This window comes from Gorilla gorilla, chromosome 6 (genome assembly GCF_029281585.2).
Source record: "Gorilla gorilla gorilla isolate KB3781 chromosome 6, NHGRI_mGorGor1-v2.1_pri, whole genome shotgun sequence".
Lineage (NCBI taxonomy): Eukaryota > Metazoa > Chordata > Mammalia > Primates > Hominidae > Gorilla > Gorilla gorilla.
In genome coordinates this window covers 22,820,035-22,846,437 of record NC_073230.2, presented here as the reverse complement: position 1 = coordinate 22,846,437, position 26,403 = coordinate 22,820,035, and the positions used below count along the sequence as shown (strand labels likewise).

The 26,403-nt window shown below is 37.1% G+C and overlaps 1 protein-coding gene across 1 annotated transcript in view; it reads left to right on the top strand.

Annotated features, from left to right (window-relative positions):
* The window catches only part of AGMO (alkylglycerol monooxygenase), a 409,277-nt gene that overhangs the window by 207,592 nt on the left and 175,282 nt on the right, over positions 1 to 26,403 (top strand). The window contains exons 8-12 of the mRNA XM_055347366.2: positions 6,604 to 6,670; positions 9,857 to 9,922; positions 10,008 to 10,087; positions 13,588 to 13,722; positions 15,551 to 15,667. Coding sequence (XP_055203341.1) covers positions 6,604 to 6,670; positions 9,857 to 9,922; positions 10,008 to 10,087; positions 13,588 to 13,722; positions 15,551 to 15,667 — 465 coding nt within the window. The remainder of the gene's footprint in view (positions 1 to 6,603; positions 6,671 to 9,856; positions 9,923 to 10,007; positions 10,088 to 13,587; positions 13,723 to 15,550; positions 15,668 to 26,403) is intronic.

Below are 26,403 nucleotides of genomic sequence, written 5' to 3'. Positions count from 1 at the left end.
TGTTTGTTTTGGCTCCTTCATTTTAGCTTTTTATCTTAACTTGCCCAACTCACTTGATCAAAGATCATGCTTGGACTTTCATTCCTGGCTTCGAACTCCAAGAGCTCCAGACTCATGCTTTGCCTTTGGTCCTGGTAATGACCACCACACTCACTCCCTACGACATTCCTCTCACCAACTCCCAGATTAGAACACAGAAATTATACAGTGTTTTCCTCCTGAACAGTAAAGGTCTAGAGCACAGAAAGACACTCATACCCACGAAGTAGAATTCTTCAACTTCAGCACTATTGACATTTTGTACCAGATAATTCTTATCGTGGGGCTTGTCCTATTTATTGTGGAATGTTTAACAGCACTAAACCCACCACTGCTCACTAGATGCCAGTAGCACTTTTCCCAGTTATGACAACTAAAATTATCTCCAAACATTGCCAAAATTGCCTGGGGGGGTGGGGGTGATAATCACCCCAATTTGAGAACCGCTGCTATAAAGAAATAAGAGTATGAGAGGAGTAAGGGGGATTTATCTATGGAATATACTATTGTCAAACAATCACGATGTGTAAGCAATGTTGTATGTGACCTGAGAGACACAGAGAATGGTAAGGCACAATTTTTATCCTCATGAAACTTGCAATGTAGTATGAGAAATGAAAACAAGTAACTAGCACAAAGAACTGGAAGACATGAGAATTAATGATCTCTCAATATGCATTCAGAGAAAGGAAAACAAAACTCTCACTGGAAAAATCAAGAAGAGTGCTTGGAGAATTGGTCTTGAAGATAAAGCAGGATTCCAAAAAGTAAGATAGAAGGTTAAGGTCTTAGACTGAGAAGAAAGAGAACATTAGAAATCACTATCCAGAAAGAATGTGAACAGCTTTGAACTCTGAAAGTTTTGGACATTGTTTGGTTCATTACAAGGAGTCTTTTTATTTGGTTTCATTTTATTTTTGGTCAGGGGAAATGACATAACGACAGTCTTATGGCTCCCTCTTCTCTTGCTTTTATATTTAACTCTTCTTCCCCACTTTCACCAGAGATTTGAGAGGAAGAAATGAGGAGTTTGTGATCATTCCAACAAATTGTCCAGAGCATTTTTGTTGAATGAAAGTGAGTCATCATGGAGCTTACTGTTACAAAATTGTTATTTGTATTATTTATATATTTATAATGTTACTATACAAATAAAATAGCTTAAGAAATAGTCTGAAAAATTTAACAATTTTAAGAAATGTGCCCCAAAAAATGTTTTAAGTTTCTGTGAAGTTTGGGTGAGAAATTAGCACTCAGGTTTTACTTATCTGTGAACTGACAACACAATATAACTAAGAAAGGCAAAGGAAATAACCTAGTCAACTCTGTTTAGAACATTGGCTCTTAAAGCTTTATGAACTCATGTTTCCTTTTCAGTATATAATAGAAATTGTAGAATTTCTCCCCAGAAAAATACCATAGGTGCTTATTTATAAAATTTCATCTAAAACTTCAGGGTCTTCCTGACTTTCTGAACCCCTTCACGGCCCTTCTAGGCATCCATAGTTCTCAAGTTATAAGACCGAGAAAAAACAACTTACAGAATACAATATTTAGAGCATTGCTTCAGAGACCAAAGGAGCAGCAAAAATCCCTAAAATACCACATGGGGAGGTTTAGAAGCTGAAATCCTTGGGATCTTTATAAATACCTGGCATCATTTTAACTAATATGAAATACAAAGGGAATTATCATTTTCTATTAAAGTTGTAAAAGTTTAAATTATTTTTATTCAATGGAAAATTGCTGTATGTCTTAAAAACAATATGATGGATAAGTAGAAAGATTCATGAGCTGAAATCGGAAAGGCTTTAGGGCTTATTCCAAGCTGATTAAACTTAAACTAGTAGTTTAACCTCTCTGAGCTTCAGTTTTATGGGTTTTTTTTTAAAATAATGAAGTATTGGACTATGTTATATTGAAGCCCTCTGTATGTCCTAAAATTTGATAACTTAAACCCATCTATGTCTAAAAAATTAATACAAACAACTTCTAAAAATGAGAATTGCTACAATTATTCCCAGAGTAACATATTTTCAGGAAGTGATTCAAAGCTAGACGTCGTCGAATTGCCAAATGCCTGAATTTGCAAAAATAGGCGATAATTAAGTCGTTATGCTCAACCCTTAATAAATATTAATGAATTCTCCATGACTTTGAATTGGAAGGGTTTTTTACATGAGAGGTTCTGACTGGGCTGTCGGAATGATGAATCATCTCTCACTCAGAGGTGGTCTTCCCCAGCTCCAAGGTACTCATAGGCACTACCAGGAAATTTATCTGTGGTTGACTGTGTTGTACTTGGCTTTTAACTATTTTTTAAAAAACGAACTTTCAATATTGATATCACCGTGCTTTAGCCTGCAGGAGCAAAAGATTTTCACCGCAATAAAGAGCTTGACATTAAAAAAAATAGTGCACTCAGCCAAGGCTCCAATCATCTGCATGCACTCACCATTTGTGTGGCTTTACATCTGGCTGCACACACGCCAGGGCCTAGGATCAGAAATTCATCTGGGGAGCAGAAGCTGGTCAGTGTAGTCCTCTCCACCCACATTTGTTGTTTGTTTTTGTAACACATGTTAGGCACCAAAGAGACAAACAAGGGTAAAATGGTTTTCTCCTTTCCCATCTGTTTCTCTGTCATAGATACAAAGCCCAACCAAAGCATCAGATTTCAATGTCCTGACTGCTGAGGATCCCCCACTTTCTTGTTCTCTATTTTCCACCATTTTTCTTAACAAATAGTTTTTCACCAAGTAGAAAGCAATGTAGTCCAATAAAATACAGGGTTATTTATCTGTACCTTCTTCCCAATTCCTGGTTACTAACAGTGTGTGCTTTACTTCATAGGAGTGTATTCTTTTATAAGAGCTATATATTCACAGTATTTTAAACTCCTGAAATTAAAAATACAAACAATCTTTGGTGTATAAATGAGCTCCATTGTATGAATTAATCAAAAGTTTTGCTGTTTGTAGGTCAAAATATATCTCTCACGGAAATAACTTTAAAAATAGTGGATAGCACCCCAGATTAGAAAAAAGAAAGAGGAAGAGAGGGAGAGGTGGGGAGAAAAGGAAGAAGGAATGAAGAAAGAAGGAAGGAGGAAAGTAAGGTAGGTAGTGAGAGGTAACAACGTGCTAGCAGCCTTTGCTAGCTCTCAGCGCCTTCTTGGCCTGGGCGTCTGCTCTGGCCGCGCTCGAGGAGCCCTTCAGCCCGCCGCTGCGCTGTGGAGGCCCCTCTGTGGGGCTGGCCGAGGCCGGAGCCGACTCCCTCTGCTTGTGGGGAGGTGTGGAGGGAAAGACGGGTGCGGGAGCCGGGGCTGCGCGAGGCGCTCGCGGGCCGGCGCGGGTTCCGGGCGGGTGCGGGTTCGGTGGGCCGCGCACTGGGCGCGGCCAGCCGGCGCCTGCTGGGCTTGATCAGGGTCTGGGTCCCATGCGCGGATCGCCGTTCCCTCTTCGCGGGGTCGTAGGCCACGACGGCGGGTCTCCGTCTCTTTCTCGCTTCCCCACTTTTCCTCTTGGTTGTCTGGGAGAGCTCCCTCTGGGCTGCGGGAGTGCCCAGGATAGGTGCCGCAAAGTTTCCTGGCGGGTGCCACTGACAGGTGAAGCCGGCTGGGCTTCTGGAACCGGTGGGGACTTGGAGAAGTTTTCTGTGTAGCTAAAGGATTGTAAACGCACCAATCAGCACTCTATGTCTAGCTAAAGGTTTGTAAATGCACCAATTAGCGCTCAGTGGCTAGCTAATCAGGTGGGGGGACTTGGAGAACTTTTCTGTCTAGCTAAAGGATTGCAAACGCACTAATCAGCACTCTGTATCTAGCTAAAGGTTTGTAAACGCACCACTCAGCACTCTATCAAAATGGACCAGTCAGCTCTTTGTAAGACGGACCAATCAGCTCCCTGTAAGATGGACCAATCAGCTCTCTGTAAAATGGACCAATCAGCTCTCTATAAAGTGGACCAATCAGCTCTCTGTAAAGTGGACCAATCAGCTCTCTGTAAAGTGGACCAATCAGCTCTCTGTAAAGTGGACCAATCAGCTCTCTGTAAAGTGGACCAATCAGCAGGATGTGGGGGGGGGGGGTGGGGCCGGATAAGGGAATAAAAGCTGGCTATCGAAGCAAGGAGCGGTAACTTGTTGAAGTCTTTCCACGTTGTGGTAGCTTTGTTCTTTTGGTCTTTGCGATTTATGTATTGCTGCTGCTCGTTTTTTGGGTCCTTGCTGTGTTTATGAGCTGTAATGCTCGACGGGAAGGTGTGCAGCTTCACTCCTCAAGCCAGCAAGGTTACTGAACCAAGGAAACTCAGGACGAGCTACTTTTATGAACTGTAACACTCGCTGCGAAGATCTGCAGCTGTACTCTTGAAGCCAGCGAGACCAGGAACCCACCTCGAGGAAGAAACTGCAGACACATCTGAAGGAACAACTCCGGAGGAGCCGCCTTAAGAACTGTAGCACTCACCGCGAGGGTCCGCGGGGCTTCTTTCTTGAAGTCAGCGAGGCCAAGAACCCACCAATTCTGGACGAAGGAGGGCTAAACTGACATGTAAAACAAGGTTTACAGTCTTTTGCGTGCAAATATTTCTGTCCGTTCTGAAATGGAAAGTGGAAATCCCTTAGCAGCTGGGCAACAGGGAGAGAGACAAGAACTCTTTTCAGGTGGGTAAACAATGTGCTTAATAGGGAGATGATGACGATGGCTCCTGTCCCAGAGAAGGATCCGCATTGACATGTGGCAACATTGCCACAGCTTCCATTTCAAGAGGGGATGTGATGCCACAAGACTGATTATATGGTCACCCCACCTATTCACCTTTATTGAGCAACTGTAAATTGGGTGTTTTAATGCCAGAGATTGTCAAAAAACAAACGCTGCTAGATAAAGAGTTTTGAATTAGAGATATGTCTGAGACTTAGGCAATTTATTATTTTCAGTTGGATTAGTGAGGATTTGTGGACATTACTAGCAGTTTGTTTAAATTTTTAACTTAAATTTTTTCAAACATTCATAAAATTAGAATAACAGAATAAATTTATATATCTCCATTTTGTTTCAAAACTCAAGATTTTGATTCATTTGCATCAGTTGTCCTTTTTTCTTTGTTTTTTCATTGCCAAAATATTTCGTAGCATAATCTGGATCAGCTGTCGTGTATATTTCAGTTATACAACGCTAAACAAATGCATTTTCTAACAAAATGACAGTTATTATAACTCCCAATGAAAATATTTTTTCCTATTAATACCCTGTTTATAATAAATTTTTCTTTTTTGCCTATAAAATCTTTTATGTTAGGTTTGTTCAAATCAATATCTAAAGGTGCACACCTTAAATTATGCATCTTAAATTTTTTTAATCTTAAGCAGTCTCATTTCTATTTCTTCCCGTGACACAAGCAGTCTCATCTCTTTCTTCCCGTGACACTGACTTATCAAATTCATATGAATGTCATAATTGTCAGTGACTATTTTGCCCTTTCGCATCATTTAACTCATTTCTTTATTCCTCATATGTCCTCCAAACGGAAGCTAACCCTAAAAGTGAGTCATGTCTTAAAATATCATGACAGTGTATTGATTTTGTCATTGGTAGGCTCTAACAAATCAGTTTAGATTGTAAATAAAGAAAAGTAAAATATCTTGGTATCTGCCATGGTTGGTGGAAGATCTCAAATTGTCAAGTATTATTCATGTAACATACCAAATGTCTTACATCTGGGCTGCTGTACTTTTTCCATGACACCTACCTGGTTTCTATGATTTTTAGAATTTATAGACTCAGAACTAGGGGATTCTAACTAAGACATGTGAGAATTAGGCACTAGATATTGAAGTAACTTTAATTGTGAAAAAAGGCCCTTTTACATATTTGACTTCGAATTGTGCCTCTAAGATGTAATGGTAGACCATGACTGTAAAGGTAAGAGATGATTTAGGATTCTGTTTGAATAAGTAGGATCACCCTAATGCAGTAGATTACTGATGCAATAGTTAGTCGTTGCCGCATGGCTGATTTACAGGGTGAAACAACTCCAGGAAATATGACACAGTTGTTTTCACTCTCCTAGTTATACCCTGCTCCCGTAAATAAAGCTATAGTTGGAAGGCAAAAACTATAATGCAACATGAAATCTAAGGGAAGTGTGCCTTGGTGATAGTGGTGTGTAATACAGTAACATTCATAATCCTCAGAACAACATTATTATGTAGATATGTTACTATTTCCATTTTAAAGATGAGAAAATTGAGATATAAAAACCTAGTCGTTTCCCCAGGATCACACAGTAGTAAGTGGAGGTTCTTGGAGCTGAACTGAAAGTCGTCTAGCTCTTAATCGTGACACCATACTCACCATGCCACGTCTCAGAATAGAGTTTTGAGATTACTATCGTCTTTATATGAATTCCAGATTTCAGTGGAACTTTTCTCCACTCTCTGATACCAACCCTGAAACTCGCAATATCTCTTAATTTATGTGAGTTTCTAATGCGAGCATTTATATACTAATACACATTTCATGAGAACTACATGTATAAATATTCCTTCTGTTTTAAACAGGTCATCAATAACCTTGGTCCTTTGGAACTGATTCTTAATACTCCTAGCCATCATAGGGTTCATCATGGTAAGGAAGTTCTGTTTCTTCTCTTTTCTTCATTTCTTTAAAAATTGCATTATTATTTTCCTTAATTTCATTTAATCGCAATTTCCCAATATAGTCGGCACACATTTTACAAATAAATATAGTTTCTTCTTTTCTATCTTCTTTGGTACAAACCTCATCTCCAAAGTATGAACTGGCGGGGTGGGGTGGGATAGGGGGATTTATCTATCTGACTTTTGGATTTTTCTTTCTACCTAAATCTTAGCTCCATTATTGTAGAAAATGAGTTAACCAGCTGAGGAAATACACATTTTATGTTTTAAAGGATTCTGTCAAAGGCTGCGCCTTGACCCAGTGCTGACGGTCATTCCTATCTATAGTCAGAGTTAGTGGTCTTGAAAACTGTTTTAAGGAGAGCCCAATAAACAACACTTCACCTTCCTGCCTAAGGCCTTGAACAATCTCAGTATAAGCTGCGTTTCCCTGACGAGAAAATCCCAAGTGGCGAGTGCCTAAGGTTTAAAGACACTAACTTAAGTAACAACAAAAATGTTTACATTGTGTACCCCAAGTCCTATATAGCAATGTGCATATCATCATTATTTGTGATAGAAAAAATAGAAATAATTCAAATGTTTTTCAGCAGTAGAATAGATAAATTTTATATTATACATGTAATGGAGAAGGATATAACAATGAAAATGCCCAAACCATTGCTACATGCAACGGCATGAATAAATCTCACAAACAATACTGAGAGAAGGAAGCCAGTAAAATAAATACATAAGTAAATGCTATTGTTCTGTTTTTATAAGTTTCCAGTCTTCCTTGGCAACCCTGAATCCCTGAAGCCCTGCCTTTCCAAGAAGGGCAGGTCCCTATCTTTATGGCAGGGAGTCGAGTAGAAGCACAGGCTTCCACAGAAGGAGAGAGGCCAGATCAGAGGGCACAGGCGGTTTCCTCTTCCAAACTCAACAGTCATTCTCCAATTCCAGGGAGGACAGAAAGTCCTTGATTTATGATTGGTTCGACTTCTAATTCTTCAACTTTCACAATGATGCAAATGTGATCCATGTTCAGTAGAAACCATACCTTGAGAACCCATATAGCCATTCTGTTTTTTACTTTCGGTACTATATTCCATAAACCATGTGAGATACTCAACACTTAGGAAATAGGCTTTGTATTAGATGATTTTTGTCTAGGACTGCAGGCTGATGTAAGTGCTTTGAGCGCATTTAAGGCAGGCTAGGCGAAGCTATGATGTTCAGTAGATAAGGTGTATTTAAAGCTTTTTTTTTTTTTTTTTTTTTTTTGAGACGGTCTCATTCTGTCGCCCAGGCTGGAGTGCAGTGGCACAATCTGGGCTCACTGCAACATCCGCCTACCGGGTTCAAGTGATTGTTCTGCTGCAGCCTCCCAAGTAACTTGGATTACAGGCGCCAGCCACCACGCCTGGCTAATTTTTGTATTTTTAGTAGAGATGGAGTTTCACCATGTTGGTCAGGCTGGTTTCGAACTCTTGATCTCATGATCCTTCCTCCTTGGCCTCCCAAAGTACTGGGATTACAGGCCTGAGTCACTGCACCCAGCCTAAAAGCATTTTTGACTTTTAATGTTTTTTAATTTAGTTGGTTTATGGGGACATAACCACTCCATAAGTCAAGAAGTATTTCTAATTGGGGAGTGGAGAGGCCAAGGGGATTATACACTTGCAGTTCCTTCCATATACAAGGAAATAGGGCCGGGTGCGTTGACTCACGCCTGTAATCCCAACACTTTGGGAGGCCGAGGCAGGCGGATCACGAGGTCAGGAGATAATAAACCATCCTGGCTAGCACGGTGAAACCCCGTCTCTACTAAAAAAAAATACAGAAAAATTAGCCGGGTATGGTGGCCGGCACCTGCGGTCCCAGCTACTCGGGAGGCTGAGGCAGGAGAATGGCGTGAACCCGGGAGGCAGAGCTTGCAGTTAGCCGAGATGGCACCACTGCACTCCAGCCTGGACAACAGTGAGACTCCGTCTCAAAAAAAAAAAATTAAAAAATAAAAAATATAGGAAGTCGAGAAGAACAAGTCCACGTTACCAAATGAAACAGTTGCTACTTCCTCTGACTTCATTTTCGCATGCCCACGCCTGCTTATATCAGGGTTTCCCAAGGTAGGCACTGTTGACATTTTGGGACAGATATTTCTTTGTTGTGGAGGATGTTCTGTGCACTGTGGGAAATTTAGCAATGTCACTGGCCCCCACCCATTAGATGTCATTAGGATCTCCTCCCAGGTGTGGCTACTTATGTCTCCAGAAATTGCCAAATGTTCCTTAAGGGGCAAAATGCTTCCCTACTAATTCAGAACCATTATTTAAACCATGTATATAGCAACGGTGTCTGCATCTGTTCAGCCAATCTCTCTCTCCTTCTACACTATGGGCGATTTTTCTTTGTATTTGTGCATTCAAATGTGTGGTTGCATGCATGGAAACCATGCAAAGGAATGGGAACACAGGATAGTTGAGTTTCTTGGGGCAGTGGGTTGGTTAATTATTCTTTTTCTTCAGTTTTACAGTCATGTGGATATCATCATGTCTACTTAAGTTTTATAAAAAATGTATTAAATAAATAATGACCAGCTATTTGCATTGTAATTATTTAGCGGCAGGAAAAATATATATGATAATGAGTTTTGAAAAAATTAAGGGTAGTTTATTTTTTACTATGGCTTTTATGATCTTAAAAAAACTAGTCAGGTCTAAGTAGAAAATTTCCTTCCTGAAACAGATGCAGTTAAAAAGGATAGAGAGACATTCCATCAAAAATTTAAAATAAAGACATTTATGTACATCGTTTCCTGATTTTCTCATTTATAATTTTTGGTATCATTTAATTCTTAATTTTTATTCTTTAATGGTCCTGAAAAAATTATTTATGTTTATTCCATTTTTATACTGAAAAACTGTGACAAGAAAGCATGCATATAACTTTAAGAAAACACTTCCCCTTTTTAGTATAATTAATTGAAAAATAAAAATAAAAATTCCATTATTAGACAGTAAAATCTGATGTTGTAAATGAGAAGACATTCCCAGGGAAATTGTAACCCTGTTTAAATCTGAATTTTATAAATATATTCTAAAAACAAGATGGAAGTATCTCAAAAAGCATAACTATTTTTCTGAAAAAAAATTTCTAATATTTTGTCTCATAGGCAGAAATCGTTATTGCATAGACAAAAATTATGCTGGCATTCTTATTATTTGGGATAAAATTTTTGGTAAGTAAAATGTATTAAATTCAAAAAATTAAATCAGCTCATTTACAGGAAGCCAAATCTCATATCTTTAATATTTATCTTCCAGGGACATTTGAAGCAGAAAATGAAAAACTTGTATATGGCTTAACACATCCCATTAATACATTTGAACCAATCAAAGTGCAGGTAACATACTTGTTTTTTATTCTTTCTTCATTTATATCATTTCATAAATCTTATAGTTAAGAGAAAAATCAGCTGTTGAAAAGTGAAAGTATATTACACTAACCTGAAAAAATTTTTAACTTAAAAAATTTACAAATAACTCTTTATTACACAAGCAAAAGTTTGAATCAAATCAGGCAAAATACATTTTAAAACAACTAATTTTCAAATATGTCTATGGCCTAGAATGAAAAATAAAGTGGCTTCTAAACATATCCTTTCTCAGAATGGACCTGAAATATGTTCATGTATTCAGTAGGAGCAATAGTAACATGTATAATTAAGGCTGATCCCGCAGTAAGAAAAATATTTGCTTCCAGGGTGCATGACTCTGGTTAGAAATTCATCGTGAGGCCTTTGTGTTACTGTTCTTGGACCCAAGTGTCAGGAACTATTACAGACTGGTTAAGTCTGTGCATTACCTCACTTGCTGAGACTTGTTGGACTGGACCAGTTTTCTGTTAGACATGTGGTACTGGTTGTTCATTGGTCTCGATGGTTGGCAGTAGAGAAATCAGGAATGTCTGTGAAGCTCTGATCCGTCACAGTCAGACCACCACAAATACTCCTGGGGTTAGGCACTCATAAATGAGAAAAGATAAGAATACTTAAAAAGCTGAAGAGGTCGGTCAATGACAGCTCTGTACAGGGGACTGGTTACAACATTCGGTAAGTGAGGAAATTACTGGCTCATGTTGGGTCAGCTTTTCCAGACTACTTCGAGTTTCACTGAAAGTTGAAATAACAAAATTGTTAACATCTATTGAGCTTCTACTATGTACACTGCTAACAGCGCAGCAGAAAAATATTTGTGTAGCTATTACTAAAACCTTATAAAGTAGTGTCTCTTTTCATTCCCATTTTCTGATGGAGGAAAACAAGGTTCTCAGAATTTAAATAATTGACCCAAAGTTTGAAAACTTGTTAGCTGTAAACTTAACCAAGGTGGATTGAAAGGGTAAGCCCAAGATTTGCTAAACTCAATTTAACCGATACACTGTGCTGCCTCTTTACATGAAGGGCCATAACAAATTGCCTTCAGTTGTTCAGTGAAAGGCATTTTTATCTCCTCGTACACCAAAAGAAGAAAGGTGGTTATCTCTCTTCTTTCTTCTCAACTATATGGCATTTCTATCTGTGTCTCTATCTTGATTAAACTTACTAAGAATATGATATACCTCAGGAGAATATAAGCAAATATTTTGGATCCTTTCTTAATAATAAGCTTTGTGTAAATAAAACCAATTGAGAAATGGTACATTGAAAGCTCCCTTCTCTTCATATAGGAGTTGTCTCTTTATTGCAGTCATTAAAAAAAGAGCTAGACACCTTCATCTCTATCCTCCAGGGGCAGAGCTTTGCAAACTTAATGTGCATGTGAATCAGAGGATCCTACTAAAATGCAGATTCTGTTCAGTAGTTCTGTGGTCTGGTCCAAGATCCTGTGTTTTCTAAACAAGCCTCTGTATGATGTCAGTGCTGCCAGTTGATGGGTGATTTCTCTCAGAAGCAAGGCTTTGGGAGTGTACAGTCTTGCTGAGGAAAACGGCGTTTATAATTGAGACAGGATGAGAAAGTGAATATTAAATACAATAAGAGCTGCACACACAGTGGGATGATTAGTATTTTGAGAGGAACGGTAGTCAGAAAATCACAGGTATTTATGAACAGCTGCTGAAACTGTTAGGTTCAATTCTCCAGGTCTTTCCCCCTCACATTTCCTTCAGCATAGTAATTGCCACAAGTGGGTCTAAGGTTTAGTCTTTTACATGTTCACTTATATTGTCAGAAATGTCAAGCCGGCAAGTTGTGATAATTAGGAATACTTGAACTTAAAAAAATATTCACTTATTTTCACCTCCATTCCTTTATATACAGGTAAATTTCTCACCTATTCTGCAGAGGCATCAAAGCAACTTAGGATGGCTCCCAACAGACACGGTTTTGTTTGTTTGTTTTCCCTATTATTAGGCCTAAATCATTCACCTTGCCCTCATTTGTCATCACACATTTTCAGAGCATTGGGAAATAAATAAGTGAAAAACAATATTTTATTTTAAAACATTACCATGTATTTCTCATGGTTTGTGTCCAGAATGATAGAAACAAAACTGTACTCGGTTTCCAAAATTACAAAACAAATTAAGTATATTAATGTACATTATAACTTCTACGCACATTAGTTTTCTGTATTATTATTATTGGAAGCCAGGCGAAGCTTCCACCTAACATTTAGCTATTCCTCAGATCTATTCCATTAACCCATTTATGCCTGAGGTTGCAATTTTTTGAATTTTTCCAATTAGAGCTTGGCGATGACCTTGAGCAGTAGGATATACATAACTCCCACATGCTTAGGGTTCCAATAATGGAACACTAGGCATAAATGGTTACGTTCTAGATTCCTTATTGTGATATTTTAAGCAATTTTAAATTATTTTTTATAATCTTAATGGTTCAACTCATTGAAAACTAGCAAAATCACAAATTCTGATAAAGCCAAAACTTCTTTCTCCATTAATTTATTTCTATAATTAGCATAGAACTCATCTCTAGAGTATATAGCTGATGCTCAATCCCTAGAAGTCTTTTTAGTTTCCTGGTGCATTATGATGATATATATGTCACAAACAGCGAACATTTATTGAACACTTATCACATGTGGGCACACTTTTAACTTGTATACATGTCAAATGCATGTAAATAGAAATTTAGATTTTAAATTTTTAAACAGATATGCAATCTTTATATGTTATCATATTCAACTTTTGTATCCACTGAGCAACACTTAGAAAAGGTGTCATTGGCAGGGCATGGTGGCTCAGGCCTGTAAACCCAGCACTTTGGGAGGCTGAGGCGGGTGGATCATGAGGTCAGGAGTTCAAAACCAGCCTGGCCAACATGGTGAAACCCCGTCGCCACTAAAACTACAAAAATTAGCCTGGCGTGGTGGCAGGCACTTGTAATCCCAGCTACTCAGGAGGCTGAGGCAGGAGAATCACTTGAACCCAGGAGGCATAGGTTGTAGTGAGCCAAAGCCGCTCCACTGCACTCCAGCCTGGGCAACAGAGCGAGACTCTGTCTTGGAAAAAAAAAAAAAGAAAATGTGTCATTAGGGAGGGATGTTGAGTGCACAGGGTGCTAGTTAATTCCATTGGAAGCAAAGCCTCTTAAATCATTTTTTTTCTACTTTGCTAATTGTCTAAACAATTGCCATGTTTTTACATTTCAAAATTATAATTTTATTGAACTTTAGAAATATTGACAGCAACGCACTTAATGGTATACAGTGCATAGAATACAGCATGGAATGCAATTACACATTTCTGTTGCTCTAATCAGGCATAACATGTTTTAAATATGTAAATTACCTTGAACAATAAAATAATATACATAACTTTTGGTATTTAATCTTTCCTATTTATCTTATGTGAAATAAGCTCTTTTTTTATTCTTTCTAGTTCCATCACTTATTTTCCATATGGACTACATTCTGGGCCACACCTGGATTCTTCAATAAGTTTTCTGTCATATTTAAGGGACCAGGATGGGGTCCAGGTAAACCAAGACTTGGTCTCAGTGAAGAAATTCCAGAGGTAAATAGAGTTCACAGAATTGGAGATGGTGAAGATTGTCTCATATTGTCAGGTCTACAGCCAGCCTGTACATATGCTGTTTTCATGCAAATCTGTAGAAAGATGTTCCCCCGGTCAGATGCAGTCCTGTGGTGCATAACTTAATGAGTATCCACCAACTATGTGCCAATTAAAGGAGTGCCTTCTCCCAGGTGAACACTGCCTTTTACCTACGAGCACAGATTGTGGAGCAGTGCTGCAGAGGCTGGTTTTCATACCGACTTGAACGCCTGCCTTTGTGTAGGGCATAACTTCACAAATACATGCGGCTCAGACAGAGTCCTAGCACACTAGAGACGGAGGGAACCTTAGGAATGAGCCAGTCTAAACTTAACTCCACTCATGAAAAACTGAGGCCCCCAGAACAGATGTATCTGAAGTCACATTAAGACTGTGGATTTTGGGTCAAACCATAACTATATTCATTTTATAGTAGAGTAGAAGAATTAAATGCAGAAACCACATTGAAAACCAAAAATAAAAAAGATCTTTAAAACAGCAGAACCCAAATGAAAAATTCAGTTTTAACCCAAAATTACTCTTCTGGGGAAGAAAGAGAAGCTTCTTTTTAATCATTTAGAATATAAGTTGTGATTTCTTATCAAATGTATAGTAATGCAGAAACAATAAGAAGAGTAAACTACTCTTAATTTCAGGGATGATGCTACGTGTACAAAAGTTAGCCTGTGATGTTTCAAGGAAATAAGACGTTTTATTTAAATACTGTTATTTTGAAAAAATCCTAATCTAAATAATGACATTTTCTCATTCAGTTACCAAAGCCGCTAGGAATAAGTTTCCCACTTCCGTTTATGTTCACAATTCATTGTGCAACAATCCACCAACTTCATATAGGTGAAATAATTTTTATATTTCAACTCCAAAAAGCTGTTTGCTATGATCGATTTATTATTTTTCATTTTGTCAATAGATAACTCAAAGTGAGTACCGTATTTTAAAGTTATATGAGTGCTGGAGTCTGCATTAAAAAAAATAGATGTATAGCATTTCGGGGAAACTTAAATGCTAGAGTAGAAACGTAGGCTATCGGAAAAAACTTTTCCAAAGTTTCCAATAAATAACTTTAGAAAATTTGTTTCCAGTAAAATAGTATTTTTCTTTGAAGCGTGATTACCTACACTGCCAAGATCACCTTCTTTTTTTTTCTTTTCTTTTTTTTTGGGGGGACTGTCTCCCAAGTTGGAGTACAGTCATGCAGTCCTGGCTCACTGCAGCCTCTGCCTACCAGGTTCAAGCAGTTCTTCTGCCTCAGTCTCCTGAGTAGCTGGGATTACAGATGTGTGCCACCATGCCCAGCTAATTTTTGTATTACTGGTAGAGATGGGGTTTCACCAAGTTGGCCAGGCTGGTCACGAACTCTTGACCTCAAATGATCCGCCCGCCTCGGCCTCCCAAAGTGCTGGGATTACAGGTGTGAGTCACCACATCTGGCACCTTCTGTTTTTTCTTTTACTTTGCTTTTGCCGCCAGATATGATCGTGAACATATCAAATAGGGAAGATCCATCCCATGCATTTTGGCTCTCTTTATTATTTGCACATATTGCTGAATTAGTTCTTATGGTGCTCTTTAAGGCAGACTACATCATAATTGTAATGCTTTCAAAATGAGAAAGTCTCCTAACTTAGACATGTTTCTATTTTTAAAAATGATGTTTGTCTTTTTTTAAAAAAATAGCAGATACTTTTTTCAAATATCTCTTAGTGTGAATTTCAGTAAGAAAAATAAGTCTGGAGCAATATAAAGGAAATGGTTCTTGTCTACCTAGGTCACTGGCAAAGAAGTTCCCTTCTCATCATCTTCATCTCGGCTATTAAAGATATATACAGTTGTACACTTTGCTCTGATGTTGGCATTTTATGAAGAGACCTTTGCAGATACAGCTGTAAGTAATATCCATTTTAAATAGTGTGAGAACGTTATCTGTTACTTTGTTTGAAAATGAAAATAAGCTCCCCATATTAAGGCTGTCATATATTCTCTAGTTGTCTGCTGTAATTTTGGCAATGTCTCACATTTAAATAGGTAAAACAAATCTTCTGGACTACTAAATGTAAATGAATTAATTCTATCCAAAATGCTTCTGTGCAGAATGTTCACCAAGTGGTATGCTGTTAATCGGTGTGATAAATAAGAAATTATTTGCCATAAACAAATTTCATAACAATTACAATAAAAATACTTCAGAAGTCAGAATTAAATGTGTGGGAAATCATACTTTTCATCAGTTTCAACATATTTACCTTCCTTTAGAGAATTCCCTGATAGAATTTAAAGGGTTTGCAGTGTAGAGTTTAATTCCTTTAGTTTGACATTTCTGAAACATTCAGAATATTCCAATTTGTCTGGTGCAAATAGAAGAGCACTAGACCAGGATTTAGTTCAGGAATCGCCACTTGGGGGATCATTTTTTTGGCCACAAAAGAATACTCATACTACCTAGGTTTTGGAAAAAGCAAAAATAACATAAGGTGTATAAAAATATGTTGTAAATTGCATAAAAAAAAGAAAAACGGGTATTTTGTTTTATAGATTTATTTGTATTCATTAAAAATTTACAGTAGCTCAAAAAGATACATGAAAGCAGTAAGGTAACTAAATTGTAAGTAGGTGAAGTAGAAAATAGAATCACAGGTGAGTTTAAAAAAATGCTCTTTTTATACCTTGTTACCAATAAAGTAAGCACCCCATGAAAAACCTCAGTGAATCAGGAATGTTGAAAGTTACATGGTAACTCTGAATAATAGTTATATTGGAAAGAAACAGGTGTAGCAAAGTGGTGGTTAAGATACTCCTATTCTTTAAGGTGTATAGGACACTTAAAATTGATGGATAAAATATACAAAAATATAATTATTAAAATGCACAGAACAGCTAGCAAAAATTGAAAGACCCCTAAGGAGTTAAAAATGTTGACAATATATGAATCCAGTGAGGCAACTGAACATATATTCTGATAGTTGTCCTAGCTGTCATTTTTAAAGTAATTAAAATAAACTTTTAAAATAGAAAAATATAACTAGCATGCAACACTCAATGGCTTACATAGCAGCTTAAACTAGTGCATTAAAAGATGGACTAAATTGAGGCTGGGCGTGGTGGCTCATGCCTGTAATCCCAGCACTTTGGGAGGCCAAGGTGGGCGGATCACGAGGTCAGGAGATCGAGACCATCCTGGCTAATACGGTGAAACCACGTCTCTACTAAAAAATACAAAAAAAAGTAGCCAGGCATGGTGGCGGGCCCTGTAGTCCCAGCTATTCAGGAGGCTGAGGCAGGAGAATGACGTGAACCTGGGAGGCAGAGCTTGCAGTGAGCCGAGATCGCACCACTGCACTCCAGCCTGGGGGACAGAGCGAGACTCAGTCTCAAACAAACGAAAAAAAAAAAATAGATGGACTAAATTAATCATCCATTACACAGTGCTAAAGCCAATAGATAAACAGATTAAAAACATGGAAGAGATGTTATCTTCAGATATGAAGAACTCTGAAAAAGCCTAAAAAGAAAAATACAACAATCCAGGAAAAAAACCTAAATGAATAAAGATAGGATTAACATTCAGTGAATACAGAGAATAATAAATCATTTTCAAACAACAATGTGTATTATTGATAGGCATCAGTCTATCTAGTTAAAAACTCCATAAATAAAAGAAATTAATAAATAATACATGCTGAAAAATTAATCTAGGATTATCAATAATTTCAATATAAGACCTATGGAATTATTTTAATTTTAGGTACCAGTGTAATAATCTAAGTATGAAGATGCCACTGTAACAGTTCTATATATTCTGTATGATTTATATAGTTAATTATAAGGAGAGGAGGTTTCTTGAAATAGGTCCTGAGCAGGACTTTTAGGCAGGAGTGTTAGGTGGGACTTTTTTTTATTGTATATGGCAGAAATTCAACGCAGAGTGGATTTATTAACTAACGTAACTGAAAAGTCTGGGACTATTGCTTCTTTACACAGTGCTGGACCCAAGAGGGCAAATAATGTCATCAGGAATCTTCTTTACTTCCTACAGCTATGCTTTTCTGAGTGCAAATTCTCCTGTAAACTATGACCCTTCATGGTGGCAAGATGGCTAACAACTTGCTCTAGGTAAAATACTGCCATTCAAAGAACCCCACAAGTGAAAATACCCAAATTGAGCCTGATGTTGTGGCTTAGTTTATGTGTACATCACTGAACGAATCTATGTATGTGGTCCTAGATTATGTACCCAGCCTACGAATGGGAGGGCAGGGTCAACTACACAGGATCCTCATGGTCTATGAAGAAGAACAGAGTGGCTTGAAAAAAAAAATTGAGGTGATAGATTATAGAAAAAGGCAAATAGGCTCAAGTAGGCAAAAATAACAAATGTTAGATCTATATAACAATAGATGTTATCACACATAAATACGTGATTTGAACTTGTTTTCAAAAAAAGTAATCATTTATAAACACCTAGTGACATATAAACATGCCTGTAGGATAACATTTTAATTAAGATATCTATGGTAGGAGTGTCCTTTAGGTGTCTTCTGCTGTAAAAAAACAGAATATTCAATTAAATTTGTCCGGAATATGGCAGGTGTTTGCAGGATTGATTACTTCAGCAGTTCAAACATGCAGCGCTTCTAAAAGGGCTTCTCTAATTCCTTTGGATTTTGTTATCATAAAATAATTGCAATAACTCTAGTCATCCTGCCCTTAAAACAGCTTTTGACCAAAGGTAGCAAAGTCAATACTTATAGAGCATCTTGTTAATTTTATTTCATTTTATTTAAGAAGGAAAACACACGCGGAGACACATTTCTTCTGAGTGAACTTCCTTTCATGCCTCATTTTTCAGGACATGCCCACACTAAACCCATAACATCAGGTCATGAATTAACCATGAGTGAATTATACCAAGTATAATTCTTGCCCTCAGGATACAGTAGTACTCACTTCCCCCGAGCACATTCCTCGTATATACCTGGACAAAATCAGCACAGTATTAGTACAAAAGAAATGGGAGATATATTTTGGCTGGGCATCCAATAGTGTATGCAATGTGTCCTGCTAAATAGATTTTCAGAAAGTTGTTATAGAGATTATTGAATAACGTATTGAGAAAAGCCATCTTAATTTTTTTAAACTTTTATTTTAAGTTCGGGGGTACATGTGCAGTGTTACATAGGTAAACTTGTGTCATGAGGGGTTTGTTGTATGGATTATTTTATCACCTAGGTATTAAGTCTAGTACCCAATAGTAAAATCCTCTTCCTCCTCCCACCCTCCACCCTCCAATAGACCCCAGTGTGTGTTCCTCTCTTATGTGTCCATGTGTTTTCATCATTTAGCTCCCACTTACAAGTGAGAACATGCAGTATTTGGTTTTCTGTTCCTGTGTTAGTTTGCTAAGGATAATGGCTTCCAGCTGCATCCATGTTCATGCAAAGGACATGACCTCATTGTTTTTGGTGGTTGCATAGTATTCCATGGTGTATACTTATCTAATTTTCTTTATCCAGTCTATCATTGATGGGCATTTAGGTTGATTCCATGTCTTTGATATTGTGAATAGTGTTTCAGTGAACATATGTATGCATTTAACTTTATAAAAGAATGATTTATATTCTCTTGTATGTATACCTAGTAATGGGATTGCTGGGTGGAATAGTATTCCTGTCTTTGTCTTTGAGGAATTCCACACTGTCTTCCACAATGACTGAACTAATTTACATTCCCACCAACAGTGTATAAGTATTCCTTTATCTCCACAAGCTCACCAGCATGTTATTTTTTGACTTTTTAATAATACCCAGTCTGACTGGTGGGAGATGGTACACCATTGTGGTTTTGATTTGCATTTCTCTAACAGTCAGTGATGTTGAACTTTTTTTTTTTCATATGATTGTGGCCTGCATGTATGTCTTCTTTTGAAAGGTTCGTGTTCTTTGCCCACTTTTTTATGGGATTGCTTGTCTTTTTCTTGTAAATGTGTTTAAGTTCCTATAGATGCTTCATATTATACCTTTGTTGGATGCATAGTTTGCAAAACTTTTCTCCCATTCTATAGGTTGTCTGTTTACTCTGTTGATAGTTCCTTTTGCTTTGCAGAAGCTCTTCAGCTTAATTAGATCCCATTTGTTAATTTTTGGTTTTGTTGCAATTGTTTTTGGCGTCTTCATCATGAAATCTTTGTTTTTGTCTGTGTCCTGAATGGTATTGCCTAGGTTGTCTTACAGGGTTTTTATAGTTTTAGGTTTTACATTTAAGTCTTTAATCTATGCTGAGTTAATTTTTGTATATGCAGTGAGGGAGGGGTCCAGTTTGAATCTTCTGCATATGGCTAGGCAGTTATCGCAGCACCGTTTATTGAATAGGGAATCCTTTCCCCATTGCTTGTTTTTGTCAGGTTTGTTGAAGATGAGAGATGGTTGTAGTTGTGCAGTATTATTTCTGAGTTCTCTGTTCTGTTCCATTGGCCTATGTGACTGTTTTTGTGCCAGTACCATGCTGCTTTGGTTACTGTAGACCTGTAGTGTAGTTCAAAGTTGGATAATGTTATGTCCCCAGCTTTGTTCTTTTTACTTAGGATTGTCTGGGCTGTTCGGGCTCTTTTATTGGTTCCATGTGCATTTTAAAGTAGTTTTTTCTAATTCTGTGAAGAATGATAATGTTTGTCTAGTTCTGTGAGGAATGTGTAATAAGCATAGCGTTGATTCTGTAAATTGCTTTGGGCAATATGGCCGTTTAAATGATATTGAATCTTGCTATCCATGAGCATGGAATGGCTTTCCAGTTGTTTGTGTCAATATCCGATTTCTTTGAGTAGTGTTTTGTAGCTCTCCTTCTAGAGATCTTTCACCTCCCTGGTTATCTGTATCCCTAGGTATTTTATTCTTCTTGTGGCAATTATTAGTGGGAGTTCATTCCTAATTTTGCTCTCAGTTTGACTGTCATTGGTGTATAGAAATGCCAGTGATTTTTGCATATGATTTTGTATCCTGAGACGTTGCTGAAGTCGTTTATCAGCTTAAGAAGCTTTTGGGTTGACACCATGGGGTTTTCTAGGTAGAGGATCACGTCGTCTGCAAATAGGGATAGTTTGAAGTCCTCTCTTCCTATTGTTGCCCTTTGTTTCTTTCTCTTGCCTGATTGCCCTGCCCAGAACTTAAAATACTATGTTGAATAGGAGTGGTGAGAGACGGAGGGCATACTTGTCTTGTGCTCGTTTCAAGGGGAATGCTTCCAACATTTGCCCATTCAGTAAAATGTTAGCTGTGCGTTTGTCTTATATGGATCTTTTTATTTTGAGGCAATTTCCTTCAATACCTAGTTTATTGAAAATGAACAATATGAAAGTGTGTTGAATTAAAGTCTTTTTCTGCATCTATTGGGATGATCATATGCTTTCTGTCTTTAGTTCTGTTAACGTAATGAATCACGTTGACTGATTTGTGTATGTTGAACCAACCTTGCACCCAGGGATAAAGCCTATTTAATCATGGTGGATAAGCTTTTTGATGTGATGCTAGATTTGGTTTGCCAGTATTTTATTGAGAATTTTTTGCATTACTGTCAGTCAAGGATATTGGCCTGAAGTTTTTGGAATAGTTTCAGTAGAAATGGTACCAGCTCTTCTTTGTACCTCTGGTAGAATTCAGCTGTGAATCTGTCTGGTGCTGGGCTTTTGTTGATTGGTAGGTTATTTGTTACTGCCTCAATTTTAGAGCTCACTATTGGTCTCTTTAGGGTTTTAATATCTTCCTGGTTCAGTCTTAGGAGGGTGTATGTATCCAGGAAATTCGTCTAGATTTTCTAGTGTACGTGCATGTAAGTGTTCATAATATTCTGTGATTGTTGTTTGTACTTCTGTGGGGTCATTGGTAATAACCTCCTTGTTGTTTTTGATAGTGTTTATTTGAATCTTCTGTTTCTTCTTTATCAATCTAATTAACAGTCTTTCTAGTTGATTAATGTTTTCCCCAAAACAGCTCCTGGATTTGTTGATCTTTCCAATGGTTGTTCATGTCTCAATCTCCTTCGCTTCAGCTGTGATTTTGGTTATTGTCTTGTGATAGCTTTGGGATTTCTTTGCTCTTGATTTCTCTAGTTATTTAGTTGTGATACTAGGTTGTGAACTTGAGATGTTTCTGACTTTTTGATGTGGACTTTTAGTGCTATAAATTTCTCTCTTAACACTGCCTTAGCTGTGTCCTAGAGATTCTGGTATGTTGTGTGTTGTGTCTTTGTTCTCATTAGTTTCAGAGAACTTCTTTGAAACTTCTGCCTTAATTTCATCATTTACCGAAAAGGGATTCAGGAGCAGGTTATTCAGTTTCCATGTAATTGTATGGTTTTCAGTGAATTTCTTAGTCTTAATTTCTAATTGTGCTGTGGTCTGAAAGAATGTGGGTTATGATTTCAGTTCTTTTGCATTTGCTGAGTAGTGTTTTACTTTCATTTTTGTGATTGATTTTAGATTATGTGTCATGTAGCGATGAGAAGAATGTAAATTCTGTTGGATTTTAATGTCTTTGTATGCTTTTAGACATCACTGAGATTAGAAAGGCACTATAGAATTTTGCCACCCAGAACTCTCTGGGTGGAGAGTTCTGACTGTATCAGGTCCATTTGGTCTAGTGCTGAGTTCAGGTGCTGCATATCTTTGTTAATTCTCTGTCTGGATGATCTAATATTGTCAGTGGGGTAGTAAAGTCTCCCACTATTATTGTGTGGGAGTCTATAATCTCTTTGAAGATCTCTAAGAACTTGCTTAATAAATCTGGGTGCTCCTGTGTTGGGTGCATACATATTTAGGATAGTTAGGAATCCTTGTTGATTTGATCCCATAAAGGGACGGAGAAAAATCTACCAAGCAATTGGAAAACAGAAGGATGGGATGCAATCCCAAGTTTCTGAGCAAACAGACATTAAACCAACAAAAACCATTTTAATTTTAACATTATTTTAAAACTTTAATGATTGGTGTTGTCCATATATATTTATTTTGTGTGTGTGTTCAAAGTTAGTAACCAAATTATTCTCCATATAGGAACCCCAATTTTAAACAATAGACAAGTTTGTATGTGCTCTCAGTCCAAATATAATTTTTTAAAATAAGCCACAGGGAAACATAAAATCGACTTGTATTATTGTAGTAGAAAACAATGAGTTAGATTCTTGTTTCCATTTTGTGAAGCAAATGCAGGAACTAGGATACTATGGGGCCAGAAGTTTTTTGAAAATGTAATGATTGGACATATAGTTACTGTTTGTTTTTCTTACCTGTGCTAGAGTTAATGATGAAACAAATTGCATAGTGTACCAGGTTTATTTGGCTTTAGCCCCCAGAATGACAAAATTTGAAACCAAGAATTTCTTTTTGGACCAAAGCTTTTATAACTGTGGCATGAACCACATTACGCTTGGCGGTGCACACCTAAACATCAAACCACCAAAATGCTTAGACTTCATATTTGTTTAACGTAAGGTCTCATAACCCCTCACTTAACTACTTTGTTTAATATATTAACTTAATATGTTCTCCCCAAATAGAACTAAAATCTACATCATTAATAGAGCTTAAACAGTTGAATGAGACCAAAAGAAAAGCCAGGGTCATCTGTGTCTAAATATCAAACTGTTGATATACTAACCAATGTTGAGTACAGTTCACATTGTTGATTTTTATTAGTTGTATTAAATAAAATCTCTAAATAAATTATACTGATTCATAGAAACAAAAGATGGAGACTTACTCATTTTAAGCTATGTGAGCCTCCATGTTAAATTTGAAATAGTGGCCATTAACATTTGAATGCCTGGGCATGAGTGAGTGCTTCCTGGGTAAAAATGTAGCCAGACATTGTGTACATTAAAATATGTGACTTACAGCATGGTTTTCTCAAGATTTCTCTACTGTCATGAAAAAATATATGAGAAACTCATGTAGATATAGTGATGAAGAGAAATATCAAGTGTTGAAACCCTTTACAAACTGAAATTAGACTTGGAGACAGCTTCATTCCTGACACAAATTAATTTTGAAAGGTGCATTTGCTTGTTTCCCACATGTGCTTTTCTTTGCTGAGAACATGCTTTGTGACTAGGAAGAAAGGTTGTTTATTTGCAAAATTCTGTAGTGCCTTTCTAATCTCAGGGATGTCTAAAAGCATACAAAGACATTAAAATCCAACAGCAATATTTTTTTCCAGATTCACTGTAGCCAATAATCACACAGAAAAGTTGTGGCTGACTTGTAATTGGGGACCCTGCTGTGGTCCCACAGTCTTTTCTGTTTAGGCATATATTAGAGAAGATAAATACTTACTTGTTTTATGTATGCAAGTTCTATATAAATAACTTTGGGAGTCAAGAATGCAATTTGATGGCCACGACAAAGGTGTTAAGAGACACATTCCTTTCTTATTGAAACTTGCAAAGCATACATTTAAATATATAGTGTTTAGTTTAGTGATATGACCCACAGACTTTTATGTTGATTTTGGTTTAGTAATCCTTGAAAAATCAATTCCTCAGCTGCCAGGGTCCACTTCCTGGGGTGATATCATGAATACATGTTTGAAATAAAAATATGTATTGCACTAGCATGTTCTACAAACTAAAATTGAAAAGCCAATGCTTCTTTTGAATAATAAACACACAAAAACAGTTTGAATATTCAATAAGGTCTTATAATAGGGTATGTAATAAAGTTACTGCAGATACATTTGAACACAGATTACTTTGATGATTTATTTCAAGTTACAGGACATCTGAGAGTATCCAATATAAATTTGGAAACATTTTTATGGTTTTTAATTCGCCTGAATGCCATGCTCTGTAAAACATTATGGGCACTACAATTTTGTAACTAATATTTTCATGTTGGCGGTTTTTAATAAACCTGCTGAAAAAAACCTTCTGTAACAAAATCAATATATTTTGGTCGACTCTTACAGCAGAGAGTGCCACTTGCACAAATTAGATCTAGCTTAGGTTCTTCATGAAAGTTTTCAAGTCAATGTACAGGGTATACTGTTTTTCTCTAGTCTATCCCCTTGGGATTTCATTTCCTTAAGATTTTCGGTGGTAACTAAGGTAATGTGGGGAAAAAAAAGGAATGTGGGCCAAAATGAGCATCAATTATAATACAAAGGCATGAAATGAATGTAATGGATTTGTAGTAAAGGAAGACTGTTAACAAAAGCTACCTTCCAAATAAGCATAGACTACAGAAATGTAGAAAAGTGATCATTGTATTTTCCTAAATACATTATTTTTTGTCCACTACATTTAAATACATTAATAAACTGGGAAATTACACATTTAATAGTATATGCATCAAATAATATAATGTTAACTTTGAAATTAAATATATCTTCATATCACTATAAGTGTTTTCTAATTTGGTGAGTATCAGGTAGCTTCTTTAAAAAGTTACATAACAAACACAATCAATGATAACCTCCTCATAATTTAAATCATAACCTCACTTAGATTTGTTAAGTGTATGTAAAAATTAAGCAATTTAATTCTGTTTTGGAAACTCCCAATTCTAAATGTGCAGTTCTTTGGAGTTACATTTCCTCATTAAAAGTATTCCACATGAAGAGGCTGGGCACAGTGGCTTATGCCTGTAATCCAGCACTTTAGGAGGCCAAGGTGGGTGGATCACTTGAGGTCAGGAGTTTGAGACCTGTCTGGCCAAGGTGGAGAAACTCCGCCTCTGCTAAAAATACAAAAATTAGCTGGGTGCGGTGGCAGGTGTCTGTAATCCCAGCTACTCTGGAGACTGAGGCAAGAGAATCACTTGAACCCAGGAGTTAGAGGTTGTGCAGAAGCCCAGACTGTGCTACTGCACTCCAGCCTAGGCAACAGAGCAAGACTCTGTCTCAAAAAAAAAAAAAAAAAAAAAAAAATTCCTTTTAGAAAGAAAGTCTGGTCTGTCTCTGAAACAGTCTTTTAACACCTTTTCTCTTCTGTATTTTGGAAAATAATGAAAAGGTATTTAGTTTATAGATCCACTTGTTTCTTAGTAAGAAAATAAAAGTTACCTATTAAAAGTGCAAGGAAATTTGATCTTGAGGCAAATACAGATTATTCAGAGTGGCTACCACAAAATAGTTTTATGGAGCATTCAAAAAAGATAATATGTTAACAACAGACTCTTTTGGCAACTGTTGTAGGATCTTTCTTTGCTACAGGTTTTCAGTCTTGGACCAATTACTACCCAATACTGAGGCACAACCCTTTGGTGTTCTCTACTCAGTGAATGTCCAGTGAATCATGAGATTTTCCAGTCTGTCTGGTAGGAGTATGCATTATACACATACTGGGCATTGTAACTCTGATCCTTTTTTGCCCTTGGATAATTTCTTCAGGGTATCACACATGAGCTGACTTGCTAAAGACTTGACCGACACTCTGCAAATTTTTAGGGTTCTCTATGCATAACTCTTGCTTTTTTGGTACTCCATTTTCCAAACGCTAGCCTTCTGGGTTTCTCTCAAATCCTGGCTCTTTCTCCACAATTCAGGGAATCCACCAAGCTCCTCTGGGTCCCTCTGTATTGTAACCTAGAAACTCTCAAGGTGGGAAACTGGTACAATATGGATCATGTCATTTGTATCC